General features: G+C 36.6%; 2 protein-coding genes across 13 annotated transcripts in view; both read left to right on the top strand.

Annotated features, from left to right (window-relative positions):
* The window catches only part of LOC135206083 (dihydropyrimidinase-like), a 164,186-nt gene that overhangs the window by 60,182 nt on the left and 88,358 nt on the right, over positions 1-15,646 (top strand). For 9 of the 12 annotated variants that reach the window (XM_064237287.1, XM_064237290.1, XM_064237288.1 and 6 more), the window contains one exon: positions 14,171-14,299. The exons of the other annotated variants lie outside the window; for them this stretch is intronic. In XM_064237287.1, the coding sequence (XP_064093357.1) occupies positions 14,171-14,299 (129 nt within the window). The remainder of the gene's footprint in view (positions 1-14,170; positions 14,300-15,646) is intronic. 12 annotated transcript variants of the gene reach the window in all.
* LOC135206381 (uncharacterized) lies at positions 1,782-5,614 on the top strand. Its single transcript, XM_064237798.1, has 3 exons — positions 1,782-1,951; positions 4,099-4,648; positions 5,492-5,614. The coding sequence occupies exons 1-3, from the start codon at positions 1,782-1,784 to the stop codon at positions 5,612-5,614; spliced, it is 843 nt and encodes a 280-aa protein (XP_064093868.1).

The raw sequence follows: 15,646 nt of genomic DNA, 5'->3' as shown, positions 1-15,646 counted from the left end.
TTATTATTATTATTTTATTTACTATATTATTATTATTATTATTATTATTAAGTACATATGAATATGATTACAGGATGCTTGCTACTACAACTGCTTTTAGTGTAATAATAAAAATAGTTGCCGTAATATTGAGGGTAATATTATTATTATTATTATTATTATTATTATTATTATTATTATTCTTGTTTATGGAGTGAATATAATATTTGCAATAAGATATTATTATTATTATTATTATTTTTATTGTTGCTGTTGTTGTTGTTGTTGTGTTTCGTGAAGTGAATATGATATATTTACAATAAGAGGCTGTGATGGTAATGAAGATAATGACTGTCTATTACCATTTTTGTTGATTAAAGTTCCTTCTGTGCCCGTCACGTACCTACTTGATTGGCTAGGGCGCCGCCATGGACATCCCAAAATATTGGCTATGGCTTCGGTAACACTTTGTTTATTTATTTATTTTTTTATATCACTGCTGGGTTGTAAATGCCGTCTTCCATCTACTGAGAATATTTCGTTTATTGAAGTTATAAGTCAAGCTGTTTTCTCCCTTATCTCTGTGGCCAAGATAAGGATAAAGCAAGAAGCTCTCTCTCTCTCTCTCTCTCTCTCTCTCTCTCTCTCTCTCTCTCTCTCTCTCTTTCCAAGGTTAGGGTAAGGAAAAAACCATCCCCTATCACACTCTTATCTCTGTTGCCAAGATAAGGATAAAGCAAGAAGCTCTCTCTCTCTCTCTCTCCTCTCTCTCTCTCTCTCTCTCTCTCTCTCTCACACACACACGCAGATAAGGGGAAGGAAAAAAAGGGCATCCGCTATCACACTATGTTGCATAAGACTTAAAGAGGAAGGAAGGACAGGCGTTCCCCCGCCCCCCCAGCACTGCGGCTTCGTCTTAAGTCGGCGATCTTGGCCTTTGCCCGCCGAAAACAGTCCTTGTTGCTGACAAGACAACGATTTTCTCGTCGCGCCACCGTGAGTCATTGAGCAACCTAATATTCTCTCGTTTTTTATTAATATTTCGAGGCTGTATGTATGCATCGGACCCGTAAGAGAGAATACTCGGGCTACTGCGAGTTATTAGTATTGTTTTTTTTTTTTCGGTGCAGTGGTCAGGCTGGTGACACTGAGACTGGTTGGGCCCAGGCTTCCGCCGGACCAGAGGCGGCCTCCCATTGGCCCGCTAAGGTCGGGCGGCTCAAACGATGCCACGTCTTCCCAAAACCGACCCCCCCCAAATCTGCATTTTTCCCGACGCCAGCGAGACGTGAATATGAATGAACTCTTACTGTTTCTGTGACGTGTATACTGACGTAGTCTACGAAGATCACGATTTTAAACGGAGACATTTTTTCTTTAGGTTACGTCTAAAAAAAAAAAAGAAGGTAGGATTTTGTTGCTGGGCGCCTAACGGCACGTTACGCCATCGGGGTTAAAAACTAGAGGTACGTCAGGTGGTCGGGTTACGCTCTGCCTGAGATCTTTAGACGTTTAAAGGGGGAGGGGTCTTTAAATTCTTCTCTGGGGTCCGAGCGATGCCTGGGGGTCTATAGACGTTTTTTAAAAGTCTTTAAATTCTTCCCTGGTGTCCTGGAGAAATGGCAACAAGTTCTTGAAAGATTCGCTGACGTTGACGAATACGTCAGCGCATTGTTGAAGCTCTTTTGGGATAAGCAGTAGCGATTGGAAGTACCAGGGGAGGGAGGGAGGGGGGTTTGGTTGTGGATAGATCATACGTAGGGGGATGATGGGTAACGGTGTATGGGGGTACCGCAAATATAATGTGGGTCTTGGGCACGCCCAGTTCTTCCCTCCCTCCTACCCCCGCTCATCCCCCACTCCCTATCATCCCCTACCCATCCCCCACCACCACAAACACACAGTCCACACTATACTACACTCTGCATCTGCAGGAGCCACACAGTGCCGTGGCTTCAGCCTTCGGGAGAGTGTCTAGGACCAGTTGGCTTTCGACCTCCTGTGTGAATACATATAGTTCAAACCCTTCGCTTTTGCCGTTCTAATTCTCCGGAAGTCTCCTTCCTTTCTTACTCACCTACAGCCATGGAAGACGTAAGTAAGACTATTCCTAGACTTCGGCGTTTCCAGATTTCCAGACTTAATGTATACAAAGTCACTGGAAGGGATTTTAAAGTGTAGCGATCGCTTAGTGGTGGATGATTATGATTGAGGCTTTTGCAAGGCTGGATGGTTGGATGGTCATACCCACCATCGGTAGGTGATTGACCTCTGCATTGAATTAATGACGTGCCTCGTAACCTTTCCGTCATTCTGTGGCGTGGGGTATTTTATTTTACTTTATTTTATTTTTTAGTGTCAGAAAATGCTTAGTTATACATTTCTCTCTCTCTCTCTCTCTCTTACGATGATTTGGATTTGTGGTTCCTAATTGTAGTCCTTGTAGCTGGTACTGTTAATCTCCCCACCCCCTTTTCTCTCTCTCTCTCTCTCTCTCTCTCTCTCTCTCTCTCTCTCTCTCTCTCTCTCTCTCTCTCTCCTTCAAGGACTCCCACGTCAGAGAATCATATGTATTTCTAAATAGACATGCATTACGTTATAAGAAATAACCAATATTAAACTTCAGTAATGGAAAAATTATTAAGATTAACAAGAGATATACTGTGAAAATAGTTTCAAATGACTGGTGGTAAGTCAAGTGACCCGACTTCTTTTTTATCTCTTTTATGTAACGGAGAGAGAGAGAGAAAGAGAGGGAGAGAGAGAGAGAGACCTATTTACAGGAACAAAATGCGATACGGCTTGTTAAACGTCCTCTCATGTCCATTCCTCGCCTTATTTGTTCTCTCCGTTGGTATAGATTGTAAGAATGTGCTTACGCAAAGGTAATATATAAAGAGATACTCGGTGTTTTAGCGTTCATTTTCCTTGGTTGTTGCGACGCCAGTTCGTAGCGTTAAATCAGACGGCGCCTGTCTCTCCATCATCTATAACAGTAGATAGATGTGGGATCATCTGTGCCATAATGGTTGAGCTTTTAATTCCCAGCCCTCATCGTACCCTTATCAACGCCGTGACGTCATCGCGCGCATCCTGGTCCCATTTTCATATTCATTTTTTCTTTGTATGGTTTTTTTTTATTTTTTTTTTTTTGCAGCGACAATTGCAGCTGCTCGCAAAGACCCCAGATGTTCTTGTAATGCGATCTATTGAGAATTGCTTACATTGTGTCGGATGACTTCGTGTGTAGGTGGGTTGGTTGGTTCGCGTCTTTTAATGACTTTTGCCTGTTGCTTGGAGTCTTCGTCGTGAACTTTGACCTTATGCGGTAAATGCCCTTGATTAGTTACTAGGTGTTATTGGAGTATGTGTGTGTATATATAATATATATATATATATATAATATATATATATATATATATATATATTATATCTATATATATATATATATATATATATATATATATATATAAGTATATATACATATATTATAGGTGGTATAAATAATATATAATATATATATATATATATATATATATATTATATGTAATAAAAGGGATCCCATAAAAGCGCCAAAATATAGAAAGTAAATACTAGTAAATTTCAGAGACTGCCTGAAGAGAGAGACAGCAGTCTCTGAAATTCTGTACTCACTTGCTACATTTTGGCGTTTTTATGGGCTCCTTTTAGGACATGGAATTCTGTTATAACAGAACATTTTTACCAGTCATTCATATACATATATTTATATCATAGATATTATATAATAAAAATATATATATATAGTATATTATATATATATAGACATATATACATACACACACACACACACACACATATATATATATATATTATATATTTATATATATTATATATATATATATATATATATATATATGTATATTGCATTGAAGGGCTCCTTTATTTCTGCAGCCCAGTTACTTGAGAAATTTGTTCTTGGGTATAGGGGCAACACTGCATCCCAAAAACGCCCCCTAAAACTTGCAACAGACCCTAGGGTTTTGGGGTGAAAGGCAGTGGGTCACTGGGATTCCATAGAAGTAAAGATAATGATTATTTACACTGTAGGACTGTTTCACTGTCCTTTAAATTGTACAGACAAGAACATTTTTTTTGTCGGTTTTCGTACATCTTGTTTTTCACCATTGTATTTTTGCTCACTTTTTGTTTCTTTTTGTCCTCGTCCCCCTCTTTATCCTCCTCCTCTTCCTCCTCTTTATCCTCCTCCTCTTTCTCCTCTTTATCCTCCTCCTCTTTCTCCTCTCTATCCTCCTCTTCTTCGCTATCCTCCTACTCCTCTATATCCTCCTACTCCTCTTTATCCTCCTCTTCTTCCTCCTCTCTATCCTACTCTTTCTCTTTATCCTCCTCATCTTCCTCTCTATCCTCCTCCTCCTCTTTCTCTTTATCCTCTTCCTCCTCCTCCTCCTCTCTATCCTCCTCCTCTTTATCCTCTCTATCCTCCTCTTCCTCCTCTTCCTCCTCTCTATCCTCCTCCTCCTCTTTATCCTGCTCCTCCTCCTCATTATCCTCCTCAACTTCCTTCTCCTCCTCCTCCTCCTCCTCCTCCTCCTCCTCCTCCTCCTCCTCCTCCTCCTCCTCCTCTCAGCATCTCTTGCGGAGTCGGTGTCTGATTGATCCAGACTGGGCAATGCCGGCAGCTGCTTTCAAGTTTTTACACCATGGCAACCAGTCAACTTTAAACTTCTTTTCCCTCTGCTTTCGACGCTGCATAAGACACTTATATATATAAATTATGTATATATATATATAAATTATGTGATATAATATATATGTACCATATATACATACATGTAAAATATATATATATATATATATATATATACTATATATATATATATATATATATATATATATATATATATATATATGGGGTGAGTAGGTTGCTAGCCCCATGCCCTTGTAGGCTTCATTTTTTTTTTTAAACTCTTTCATGTATTGAGTGTCCATCCTTTAAATGTTAAAGCTTCCATACTCCTTAAAAAAAGAAGAAGAAAAAAAAGACTGAAGCACTTTGACAGTGCTTTGAACAAATATTTAGAAGGAATTATTTTTTGTTCTTCCGAAAGTAATAAAGATCTCAATTGCAGTAGGTATTATATATATATATATATATTATATATATATATATATATATATATATGGAGTGTGGTTGCTAGCCCCATGCCCTTGTAGGCTTCATTTTTTTTTTTTTCTCTTTTCATGTATGGATTCTCATCCTTTAAATTTTAAAGCTTCCATACTCCTTAAAAAAAGAAAAAAAAAAGAGTGAAGCACTTTGACAGTGCTTTGAACAAATATTTAGAAGGAATTATTTTTTGTTCTTCCGAAAGTAATAAAGATCTCAATTGCAGTAGGTATTTATATATATATTTTTAACGGCTCACTAGCTGGATGGACAGTGTTCTATGCTTCGTAAACAATCTTTCTGAATATGCTCCCGGTATTAATTATTGGTCTGGGCCGATAGCCAACGTTGTCTTTTGTTTCGGGCGCTCGCTTCCACAATAGAGATTTTGAACGGGGTTGGACCCGTGGGAAGATAAAGATGCAGTATAGTAATGCTTCTCGAAATGAATCTCTCCCTGTCTAGTGGTATGATATTCCTACTGTTCCTTTTTTTCGTTATTTTTTGCCCTTATATTACTATGACCCGTTACTCCAATTGTATTCTAGTATAGATTTTTTGGGGGTTTTATTTCAATGTTTATCATAATGCCCACAGTGACTTGTTTTTCGCAGTGACTTGCTCTGGGTTTTATGATCATTTGGATTATCAGAGTGATGTTCAATCGCAAGATCCTATTTGCTGTTATAAGTATATAAGATCCTACTCGTATAATTTGTTATATACTTAACTTCCGTTGCATGCAGTATGAAGTCTTCACAAGGCAGTTTAGGAATGAATCTCGGCCAGTTTTTGTTCTGTGCGCGATGCAGACTCTCTCTCTCTCTCTCTCTCTCTCTCTCTCTCTCTCCTCTCTCTCTCTCTCTCTTTGATGCTATTACTATTAGACGTCCATGATTTTTTTTTTTCACGCGTAATATATCTATTGCTAAATACATATGTATAAATTAATGCTTATATACATGTACACTATGTATGTATACACGTATGCATGTACGGATACACATATGTATGTGTTTACGTATGTCCAACCACTCATTCATTCATACTCCACTCATGATCTGACTCCTTATACACACTGCGGTCGATTTTCGAATAGCTTCCATCTTACATTACGTTGCTGTTGTCGTTTTGAGTGGCTCATTTCCATCTCTCTGGCACCGCATTGACCAGCGAAGCGCACAAGGGCCCTTTTTTTTTTAGCTGACGTGACGGGGAAGGGGCGTGGCATTTTCTATTGCCACGTCTGTGTAGGGATGACGGAGCGAAGCATAGCCTGTTGGCCGGGATAGAGAGAGAGAGAGAGAGAGAGAGAGGATCGCGCCTGCGCAGTCCCCCTTGTTTATTGTCCCATCCGGACAACGGGTGTAGAGGTGGTTTAGCATTACAAGTGGATAGGATGTCTGTTTTTTTTTGTTTTTTTCTATCTTTCGTCTTCCTGTGTACATCATTGATAAAACCCTCTTCTTGGTGTTTTTCCAAATTGAATGAGTTTTTCCTCTATGTATTGTACAGCATTCATGACTTACTACTTGCAGTATGACAAGTGGGTAGGATGCCTGTGTTTTTTTTTTATCTTTTTTGTCGAATTTCGACTTACTGTTTACTTTACAGATAAAACTTTCTTCTTAATATTCTCTCTAATTTTATTATTAAAACTTGCTTCTTTTCATTTTTCTGAGCTTATTGAGTTTCATGCAGTATTGTATTACTGATTTGCCAAGTGGGGAGAAATGCAGATGGCTGAGACCTGGGAGCAGGTCTGAAGAATTATCTCTTAATATATTTGTAATTATTATGAGGTCAAAATTAACTTACAATAAAACATAGATAGAAATTTATGCTATATATAAAAAGAATTACAGAGAATGCAGATATAGGGCAAGAGCTGTTGAAAGACCAACAGAAATAAATAAAAGAGAGAGAGAGAGAGAGAGAGAGAGAGAGAGATGAGAGAGACAGAGAGAGAGAGACGAGGAGAGAGAAGAGAGAGAGTTGGAGAGAGAGAGAGAGAGTATTGCTGCATTAGTCTTCATTGTCTGAAAATTGTTGCTAAGCTGTTGCCTTAATGGCAATTTGCATCAGATTTCACGTTGCGTTGTCATCGTGACTTGGTGTGGGATGGTATATATATATATATATATATATATATATATATATATATATATATATATATAATTTTTCTTTATTTTGGTAACACCTCTAAGGCTGTGATATAGATATATGGTAGGTCTCTCTTGCCTATTGAGGTTCGTGCATGGGATGTCTGGATGAATATGGGATGCTGTAGTCACTGTAGATTTTTGTAGACTGGAATCAGTCCACTTTTTTTTGCTTGATTCTGTTTTTATGTAGATAGAACGGTTCGTTATTAACCTCCTGGGGTCTTACCTTTAACATAGCATACTTATTCTTATCCTTAATCGTATTGCCTTTAGGAATTTAATTAATAACTAGTGTTATACAGTATACGGGAATTTATATCTTTACAAATATTGATGGCCTTTCTCAGCAATACCATTGCTGCTAGCATTGTCAATAGCCGTAATAATAATGATAATAATCCGCTTTCTGCAAAAAAAAAAAATCGATGTAAACATTGAATAGTACTGGCTGAAATAAATATATTCCTGAAATATCGGAGCGTTTTCTTAATCAAATAACTTAGGAAAACTTGAGTCAATTATAGTTGGAATGCGCAGATGAAGATTCCCAGGACCTCGTTTGGAGTCCTGGAATTCCTACCTTTTCACTGGAATGCTACTCCAGTCATTTACCTTCACGTCTGGAGCGCAGCATAGCCCACTGGTTTTTTCGGATTCCGGGACGCTGTTCAGCCTTCTTAGTTGTGCGTTGTTTGCATACGTTTGTTAGTAAGAGTGATTTTAAGTTATGCTATGTTTGTGTTTTGATTATTTTTTCTTTAAATCGAAAGTAATGCCAGCATGTGGTATTCGGTCATTGTGTATTTCTATATATGTTTTACTTAATGTTGTTTTTGATTAATGCAATGCCTGTTTCATGTTTATGCGGTATATATATATATATATATATATATATATAATATATGGATATATATATATATATATGTATATATATATATATATATATATATATATATATATATATATATATAATTTAATATATATATAATTGTTAGGCTGCTCTTTAATTCTCTGTTGCTTTGCGTTTTTTCTTTTCTTCACCCTTATTCAGGTATTTTGGACTAATTGATCAAGCGCCAGCCACATTCTAACTTAAAATAAAAAAAAAATAAAAAAAAATAAAAAAATCATCCTTTCTGTATACGATCGTAACAAGTATGATTGAGTACCATGGCGGCGGAAATGATCCCTGTCCCTCTCCACTCCCGACATCTCCACCTCCCCCCCCACCCCTCCAACCCCCTCAACAACCCCCTTGCACTATAAACGTTCGCCAAGAAATTAATAAAGTGCTCGCCATCGCAACATTTATCTCGATAAAAACGACATAGCTCCACTCCGCGGTGTGGTCGTTATCGGCGGGCCAACGGCCCGTAGATAATCGCGTCCTCTTCGAGTTGCGAAAAGTATCCTAATTTTCTGGAAATTATTATTATTATTATTATATTATTATTAAGCTTTCATCTGGAACAGCCATAAGATATAAATTTGCAACGTTATCTTCCGCAAGATTGTTGTTTGTTAATTCGTGAGAACAATTAAATGACATATGCAGACAGATTAACAGTGTCATATATTATATACGTTTATTTTATAATAATTATATATATATATATATATATAGATATATATATATAGATAGAGATAATATATATATATATATATATATATATATATATATATATATATATAAAGTTATATGCCACGAAGGGAAAATAAACAACGTGGCATATAACTTTTTTTATGGATTTATCACGTTCCTAACTTTCGTGATTCAGTTATACATACATATATCTATATATTATATATATATATTATATATATATATATATATTATAATATATATATATGTGTGTGGTGTGTGTGTGTGTGTGTGTGTGTGTGTGTGTGTGTGTGTGTGTACAGCAACGTGGGTTTAAAAAGAGAACAAAGCAATGCTGCATGGATGTCCAGCTAGATGGTTTATGTCCACTAAAGGCTTTGCCCTGAAATGTTCCGATTTTGAGGTTTACCAGTGTGGGAAATTGGTGTTGTAGTTAACCCTCTCTCTCTCTCTCTCTCTCTCTGTGAGGATATCATCCACCCACTAAGGGCGGAAATAATGACAAGTTAATGTCTCATTTTTATATTTTATTTGCTGATTCTCTCTCTCTCTCTCTCTCTCTCTCCCTCCCTCTCTCTCTTCACACTACGGTGCGTGCTTTTGTAATCCCCATGAGAGCTTTAATGTGTGTTTATGACCGCATTCTGGAGAGAATAGTAAATAGATGTGTGTACGTAAGTTCCCCCGGCCCCCCCACCCCCCCACCCCGCCATAACTTTGCTGCATGCTGCTGCTGCTGCTGCTCTCTCTCTCTCTCTCTCTCTCTCTCTCTCTCTCTCTCTCTCTCTCTCTCCAGCACTATTAAGAGTATCATGGTTAAGGGTAAAATATCACAGTTTCTCGTACACACTCACGTGTGTATATATATGTGTGTGATTATTATTATTATTATTATTATTATTATTATTATTATTATTATTATTATTATTAATTATTATCATTATTTGAAATCCACATACTTATTTTTGTTGAAGTACATCGAAAACAAATTCAACACATTTGATTTCTTGTCTCCTTTGATAGAGATGTTACTATGAATTTTTATATCTTCTTATTATTCATGATATTACAAGAAATTCATAGTATTATCATCTTTATTGATTTGTATATTTCAACAAAATATACAAACCAATTTTTAGCCGCTGGTATTTTCAATCTTTCTCCTCCTGGTTCCGAAACCTGGAATTACCTGGAAGGGAGCCTTTGTATTGGGCTCTTTTCCTTAGGCTCATTTAAAAGGGGGTTCCTTCTCCCGGCCAATTTATGTCTTCCACACGTCGAGCGGCAGAGAATTTTCACTCTTGGGGTTAAAAACTTTACTCTCGCCGCGATGAAAGGAAAGGGCTCTCTTCCAAGTTTTTTTCTTTCTTTTTTGTCACTTTTAAGCGGCAACAATTCCAGTTGTATAGAGTTTGTTTGTACAAGTTTTAATTTAATTTTTTTTTTTTTACTCCTAAGCGGCATAAACTTCAGCTATTTTGAATTCATTTTTTTATTTCAACGTTACAGTATGAGAATAAGTTTTGTACTTGAAGACACATGTTTTCTCATTTTTTTTTTTTTTTTTCCCTCTCATTTTACAAATTTCGATTTTTACTCATTTGGGGATATCAACTTTATACTCGATATTATATATTTTTTCTTCTCATTTTACGAATTTCGGTCTTTGTGTCAGAACTTTTTCTCATAGCATAATAATAGTGGCTGTTTGCTTTCCTGGACTGTGCCAGAGTGTCTCGTCTGTTACAGCCATTCAGTACAGTTTCCACTGAAAATCAGTTTGTAATTAGCCACTGATCACAGACATTTAGTACAAATTACACTGAAATTGTAATTTATTATCGTTCGATACTTACTTCCGTATTAATGGAGACACTCGTCGAAGATTTTATCCCAGGGGGTCTTAACAGACTGATGTACGTGCTATAAAGTTGAGTATATCTTAATTTAACAAGGCTGGCCTGAAGGATTAGGTATTTTAACGTGGCTAGGAACCAATTGGTTACCTAGCAACGGATCTTAAAGCTTATTGTGGGATCCGGACCACATTATATCGAGAAATGAATAATTTCCTCTGATTCCACGTTGGCAGAAGCAGGTGAGTCGAACTCGCGACTACCGAATCGTAGGATCTGTACGTGCTCTAAATCTCCTATTATTTTTAGGGGCGAAAACAAGTCTTGTTATGTAATAGTCATCCACCTCCTCCTTGTTGATTCCTTTAGTACTATTCTTGCCACTTGTTGCCAACGGAAGGTTTCGTAGATATGGCTCTTGCGTTATATTCGTTGTCCTGTGCTTTGCATAGAAAAGGAGCGTTCACAGATTATTATTATTATTATTATTATTATTATTATTATTATTGTTATTATTATTATTATTATTATTAATTGATATATTAAGCTCATTTGCTCCCAAATGAGCCCGGAGGGTTTTGGGGGTTTTGGGGTGGGGGGGGGGGGGGGGGGGGGGGGGGAGGGGGGGGGGGGGGTGGGGGGGAACCTGTCAGCAGCCCCCTGGGGAAGAAGAAATAATCTTTCTTTCCCATCATTTTTCTTTATAATGTTATCGCTCCGGTACTTTTCCCACGGGTGTTGGGGAGGAGCTGCTGCTGGGCGTCTCAAGGTCATGGTGTATCTCTCTCTCTCTCTCTCCCGCTCTCACGATCTTCCTCTCTCTCTCTCTCTCTCTCTCTCATAATCTGTAGGTTAGGTCGGAAATGTTCACTGTTGTTGCCATTTAAAATTGAAGTTTCTGCTTGTGAGTCGAGATAAATTCTTAAGTTTTTATACTCTCTCTCTCTCTCTCTCTCTCTCTCTCGTTGATAATCTCTGGGTTAGGTCAGAAATGTTCATTGTTGTTGCCATTTGAAACTGAAGTGTCTGTCTATGAATCGTGATAAATTCCTAAGTTTTTATATTCTCTTCTCTCTCTCTCTTCTCTCTCTCTCTCCTCTCTCTCTCTCTCTCTCTCTCTCATACAGAAGAGCTTGTAAAGCTTCTCACAGAATGGTTTTCGTTATTTCTTGGATAGGTCAGAAACGCATAAGTTTTGTCTTCATTTAAATTTAATTTGTTGACTTTGAAGTGTGGATGCTATTGATACATTCTGAAAGTTCGCTCTCTCTCTCTCTCTCTCTCTCTCTCTGGTTGATAAGGAGCACATTGAGCGAGTTTGTTGGAAAAGTTCAGTTGTGCCACTTTTGACCTAAGCTTTGAGTTAGATACCAGGGGTCAGTTGACCTTACTGGGTCGTGGCCTGGATTAGAAAGAGGGACGAAGGTAAAAATTATATATGTTTATAATATATATATATATATATATATATATATATATATATATATATATATATATATATATTATATATTTCCTATTCAGTGCGAAAGTTAGTACCGATGACCCTTATAAGTTTGTTAATTCTGAAATCGTTTGAAATACAAAAATACTATAAAAAAAAACGTTTTTCTTATACGATCTTAGTAATTGGTTTGTCGTTATTAAATTAATTCATGAGACAATGAATGTCTCTGCGATTTTACTGCTCTAATCAAGATCACTTCAAGGAAATTATAAGAGAAATTAAAGGAATGCGCTTTGATCATAAGTATTTAACAAAACAGCATTTGTTTTGCAAGGTTTATGCTACACATCTTACCGACAGTGCAAAAGGCAAAATTGGCTTGCAACAATTTGCTTGGGTTGTGAACCCATTGGGCATGTAGTTAATAGACCTAATGCTTTTGACACCATAGCCAGAGGTGAAGTGTTTTTCACTCTCGATATAGGAATGGACAAATTTCATCTGCTGCTTATTTTTTTATTTATTTATTTTTTTATTATTGCCTTTATTTTCCATCAAAACAGTACTAGGAAATAAGTGGAAAATGGGAATGTTTACATGGCCAATTTTTATGCTAGCTATTAATATAGTTATATAAGGATTCTATTTTTGTAAATCTAGACAGTTTTTTTGCTCTCATGTATATCCTGATAATATATATTTTAAGCATTTTATTACCTCTCGTGTTTTAATGTTTAATTTTTGTCTTACACCCAGTTTAAAATGTATTAGAATATTTTCTTGAGTTTTCATACATTTTAAAATTCACAGAGATTTCATTCATGAATTTTATGAATTTGATGAATTTTTGATCACATCTTCGTGACAGTTTTTATTCACTAACATTAGGCTACAGATGTCTTTTGATATCCAATTCTCATTGCCCCGGATATAATACCGAAGATTAATTATTATTGTGGAATGGTTCGTCACCTACCTGGGGGATTCGATCCCCATACTGCAACAACCTCCGACTTCGGAGGTCGTTGCTGTTGGCGGATCGAATCCTGCAGGTGAAGAACTGCTTATCAATAAAGATTCCCGTTTGTTATACAGGGTGTCATAAAGTCCCAGTACCATTACAAGGCAATAAATACTTGTAATGGTACTGGGACTTTATAGACACCCTATATTTCTGAGGTAGAGCGAATTAGATATTTACCACGTCTGTAGCCTCACGTTTGTGAATATATCACCTTACATGCATTTAAATTTTGTAACTACTTCTAATGATTATTGTCCCTTTAAGATGCATTTGAATTTTGTATGTTTTCTCTTGATTTCATTTAGGATGTAATGAAATGTTTTTGTGACATGTATTGCTTTTAAATGCATTTATAGAATTTATCTGTTCATTATATAATTATTTCCTTATGCATTTAACCTTTTTTTGTAGTTTCATCCAGTAATTTAAATTCCCCTAAATACCATTATATAAACTTACTTTAAAACATTCTAAATTTTAAGTAAATTTTGGCTTGTGTAATAAACTGGCACTTAGCAAGATTTATTTTGCACTGAATGTTTTTTTTCAAGCTTTGCTTTTGATTGCAAATTGCTACTGCTTACGCTCTTTTGCTTCATCAATGATATAATTGTATTTTGTGCACTTTGCTGTGACTTTATTTCCCACAGTTCTTTCACCAGGCAGATTTTTGTGTGTTTTAGCATATGTTAGCAAGCACCATCCACTGGTGATTTTATTACTTTTCAATGTTACTTTTTAAAAACATTTCTTTTTCATTTCGAGCCAGTGAAGTAATCCTGGATGTTAGCATATACTGTGGATGTTTTATTGGTATTTTTTCCATATACATTATTGGTAGTTCAGGCAGTTCCCCCTGAAGCCCAGTTCAGGACCACTCTGAAACTCACCAACCCATATCCCGTTTTCTTTCACGCTGGCGCGCGCAGGTGCGCGAGGTGGCTAGCTCCCTAGTGCGCGAAGCCCTCACCTCGGCCTCGTCTCTCCTCAAGGAGGGGGAGGAGGTGGAGGAGGAGGAGGAAAAGGATGAGAGGGCCAAGGATCCAACCACAGGCCGGGTTCGTTTTGACCTTATGCATAAGAGAGAGAGAATCCGAGACAGTTTGTTTACTTAAAGGCTTCTACTTTTTTTTTTTTAATTTCTAATGTTTAAATCCCTTCCTTAGAATATGCAGCCTCTGAATATTAAAGTCATTAGATGAGAATTCACTTCCTTTTCTCATTTATTAAGTCAAGGTTTAGCAGATCGTGCTACTGCTTGTTAGCAGATTGTCAGTAGCTTTAAGGCAGACTCAAGTGAACGGCATGACAATTATATATAGTAATATATATATATATATATATATATATAAATATATATTATAAATAATAATTATATTATTTTTTATTTATGTATGTATTGTGTGGATTTACTTATATATATATAATATATAATATACTTATATATATTAATTAGTATATATATATTGTTGTAAGGTTTGGCTTTCTTATTGAAGAGGGTAACAGTGCATGGTCTTCTAGATGAGAGAGAAATGCATTTTCAGTAATTAAAGCATCCAACCTTCTGATGCCGCCTCCTCTCCCCCCCTCCTCTCCCCTCTCACTCCCTCCCCCCTCACCCCACACCGTACCTGCCACGTCCAGTACACGTCCTTTGCCGTGATGTTGTTGAATTTTATACCATCACCAGATACAATTACAGCACTTCAATTTATTCATTATGGAACGCAACACGCATTCTATATTTTACATTTCCCCTGGTGAGATTTTAGCTTATATTTCTCTCTCTCTCTCTCTCTCTCTCTCTCTCTCTCTCTCTCTCTCTCTCTTAGTATAGATTTTTCCCTTCCCTCTCTCTGATAGTAACGATATACTATTTCTCTCTCTCTCTCTCTCTCTCTCTCTCTCTCTCTCTCTCTCTCTCTCTCTCTCAGCACATATTCCTTTCTCTCCTTTTAAATTCTTACTTCTCTTACATTTTATCACTGTTTTTATCCAGCCTTCATCTTTGGGTCAACAGCACCGTTTGCACCACAATACCTAGATACCCCCAAGAGTTTATATTGTCCTGAATATTAAGTATAGTTTTAAATCCTCTTGCATTCCAGAATTTGATCTTGTCTTACATATGAAATGTGATCTTTAGACCATAATGGATTCGGGTGGGTAACATCTAAAAAATGAGTGGAAAAATGATTGGCATTGAACATAGGATGATTGGTTATATAATGCAGCAAGATGTTATTCAAATTGTCGAACTGTTAAAAGCTTGCATACTCATTGTATTTCTGTGGCAAATCAGTTTAATTATATAATATAAAATATTTTTTTTACTTCAAGTTAAATACTTTGCTTTATTCGTTTTTAATTTTTCCCCACAGCTTAATTTCATTCTATTTCATTCT

The sequence above is a fragment of the Macrobrachium nipponense genome, chromosome 29, assembly GCF_015104395.2.
Source record: "Macrobrachium nipponense isolate FS-2020 chromosome 29, ASM1510439v2, whole genome shotgun sequence".
Lineage (NCBI taxonomy): Eukaryota > Metazoa > Arthropoda > Malacostraca > Decapoda > Palaemonidae > Macrobrachium > Macrobrachium nipponense.
The sequence above is the reverse complement of the archived record's forward strand: the minus strand, read 5'-3'. Positions and strand labels throughout refer to the sequence as shown.

Coding starts and splice junctions, on each gene's coding strand:
- LOC135206381 (XM_064237798.1), top strand. CDS start 1,782: ATGTGGGTCTTGGGCACGCCCAGTTCTTCCCTCCCTCCTACCCCCGCT. Junction 1,952..4,098: donor GCTTCAGCCTTCGGGAGAGT/GTCTAGGACCAG, acceptor TAAATTGTACAG/ACAAGAACATTTTTTTTGTC. Junction 4,649..5,491: donor GTCTGATTGATCCAGACTGG/GCAATGCCGGCA, acceptor CTGGGCCGATAG/CCAACGTTGTCTTTTGTTTC.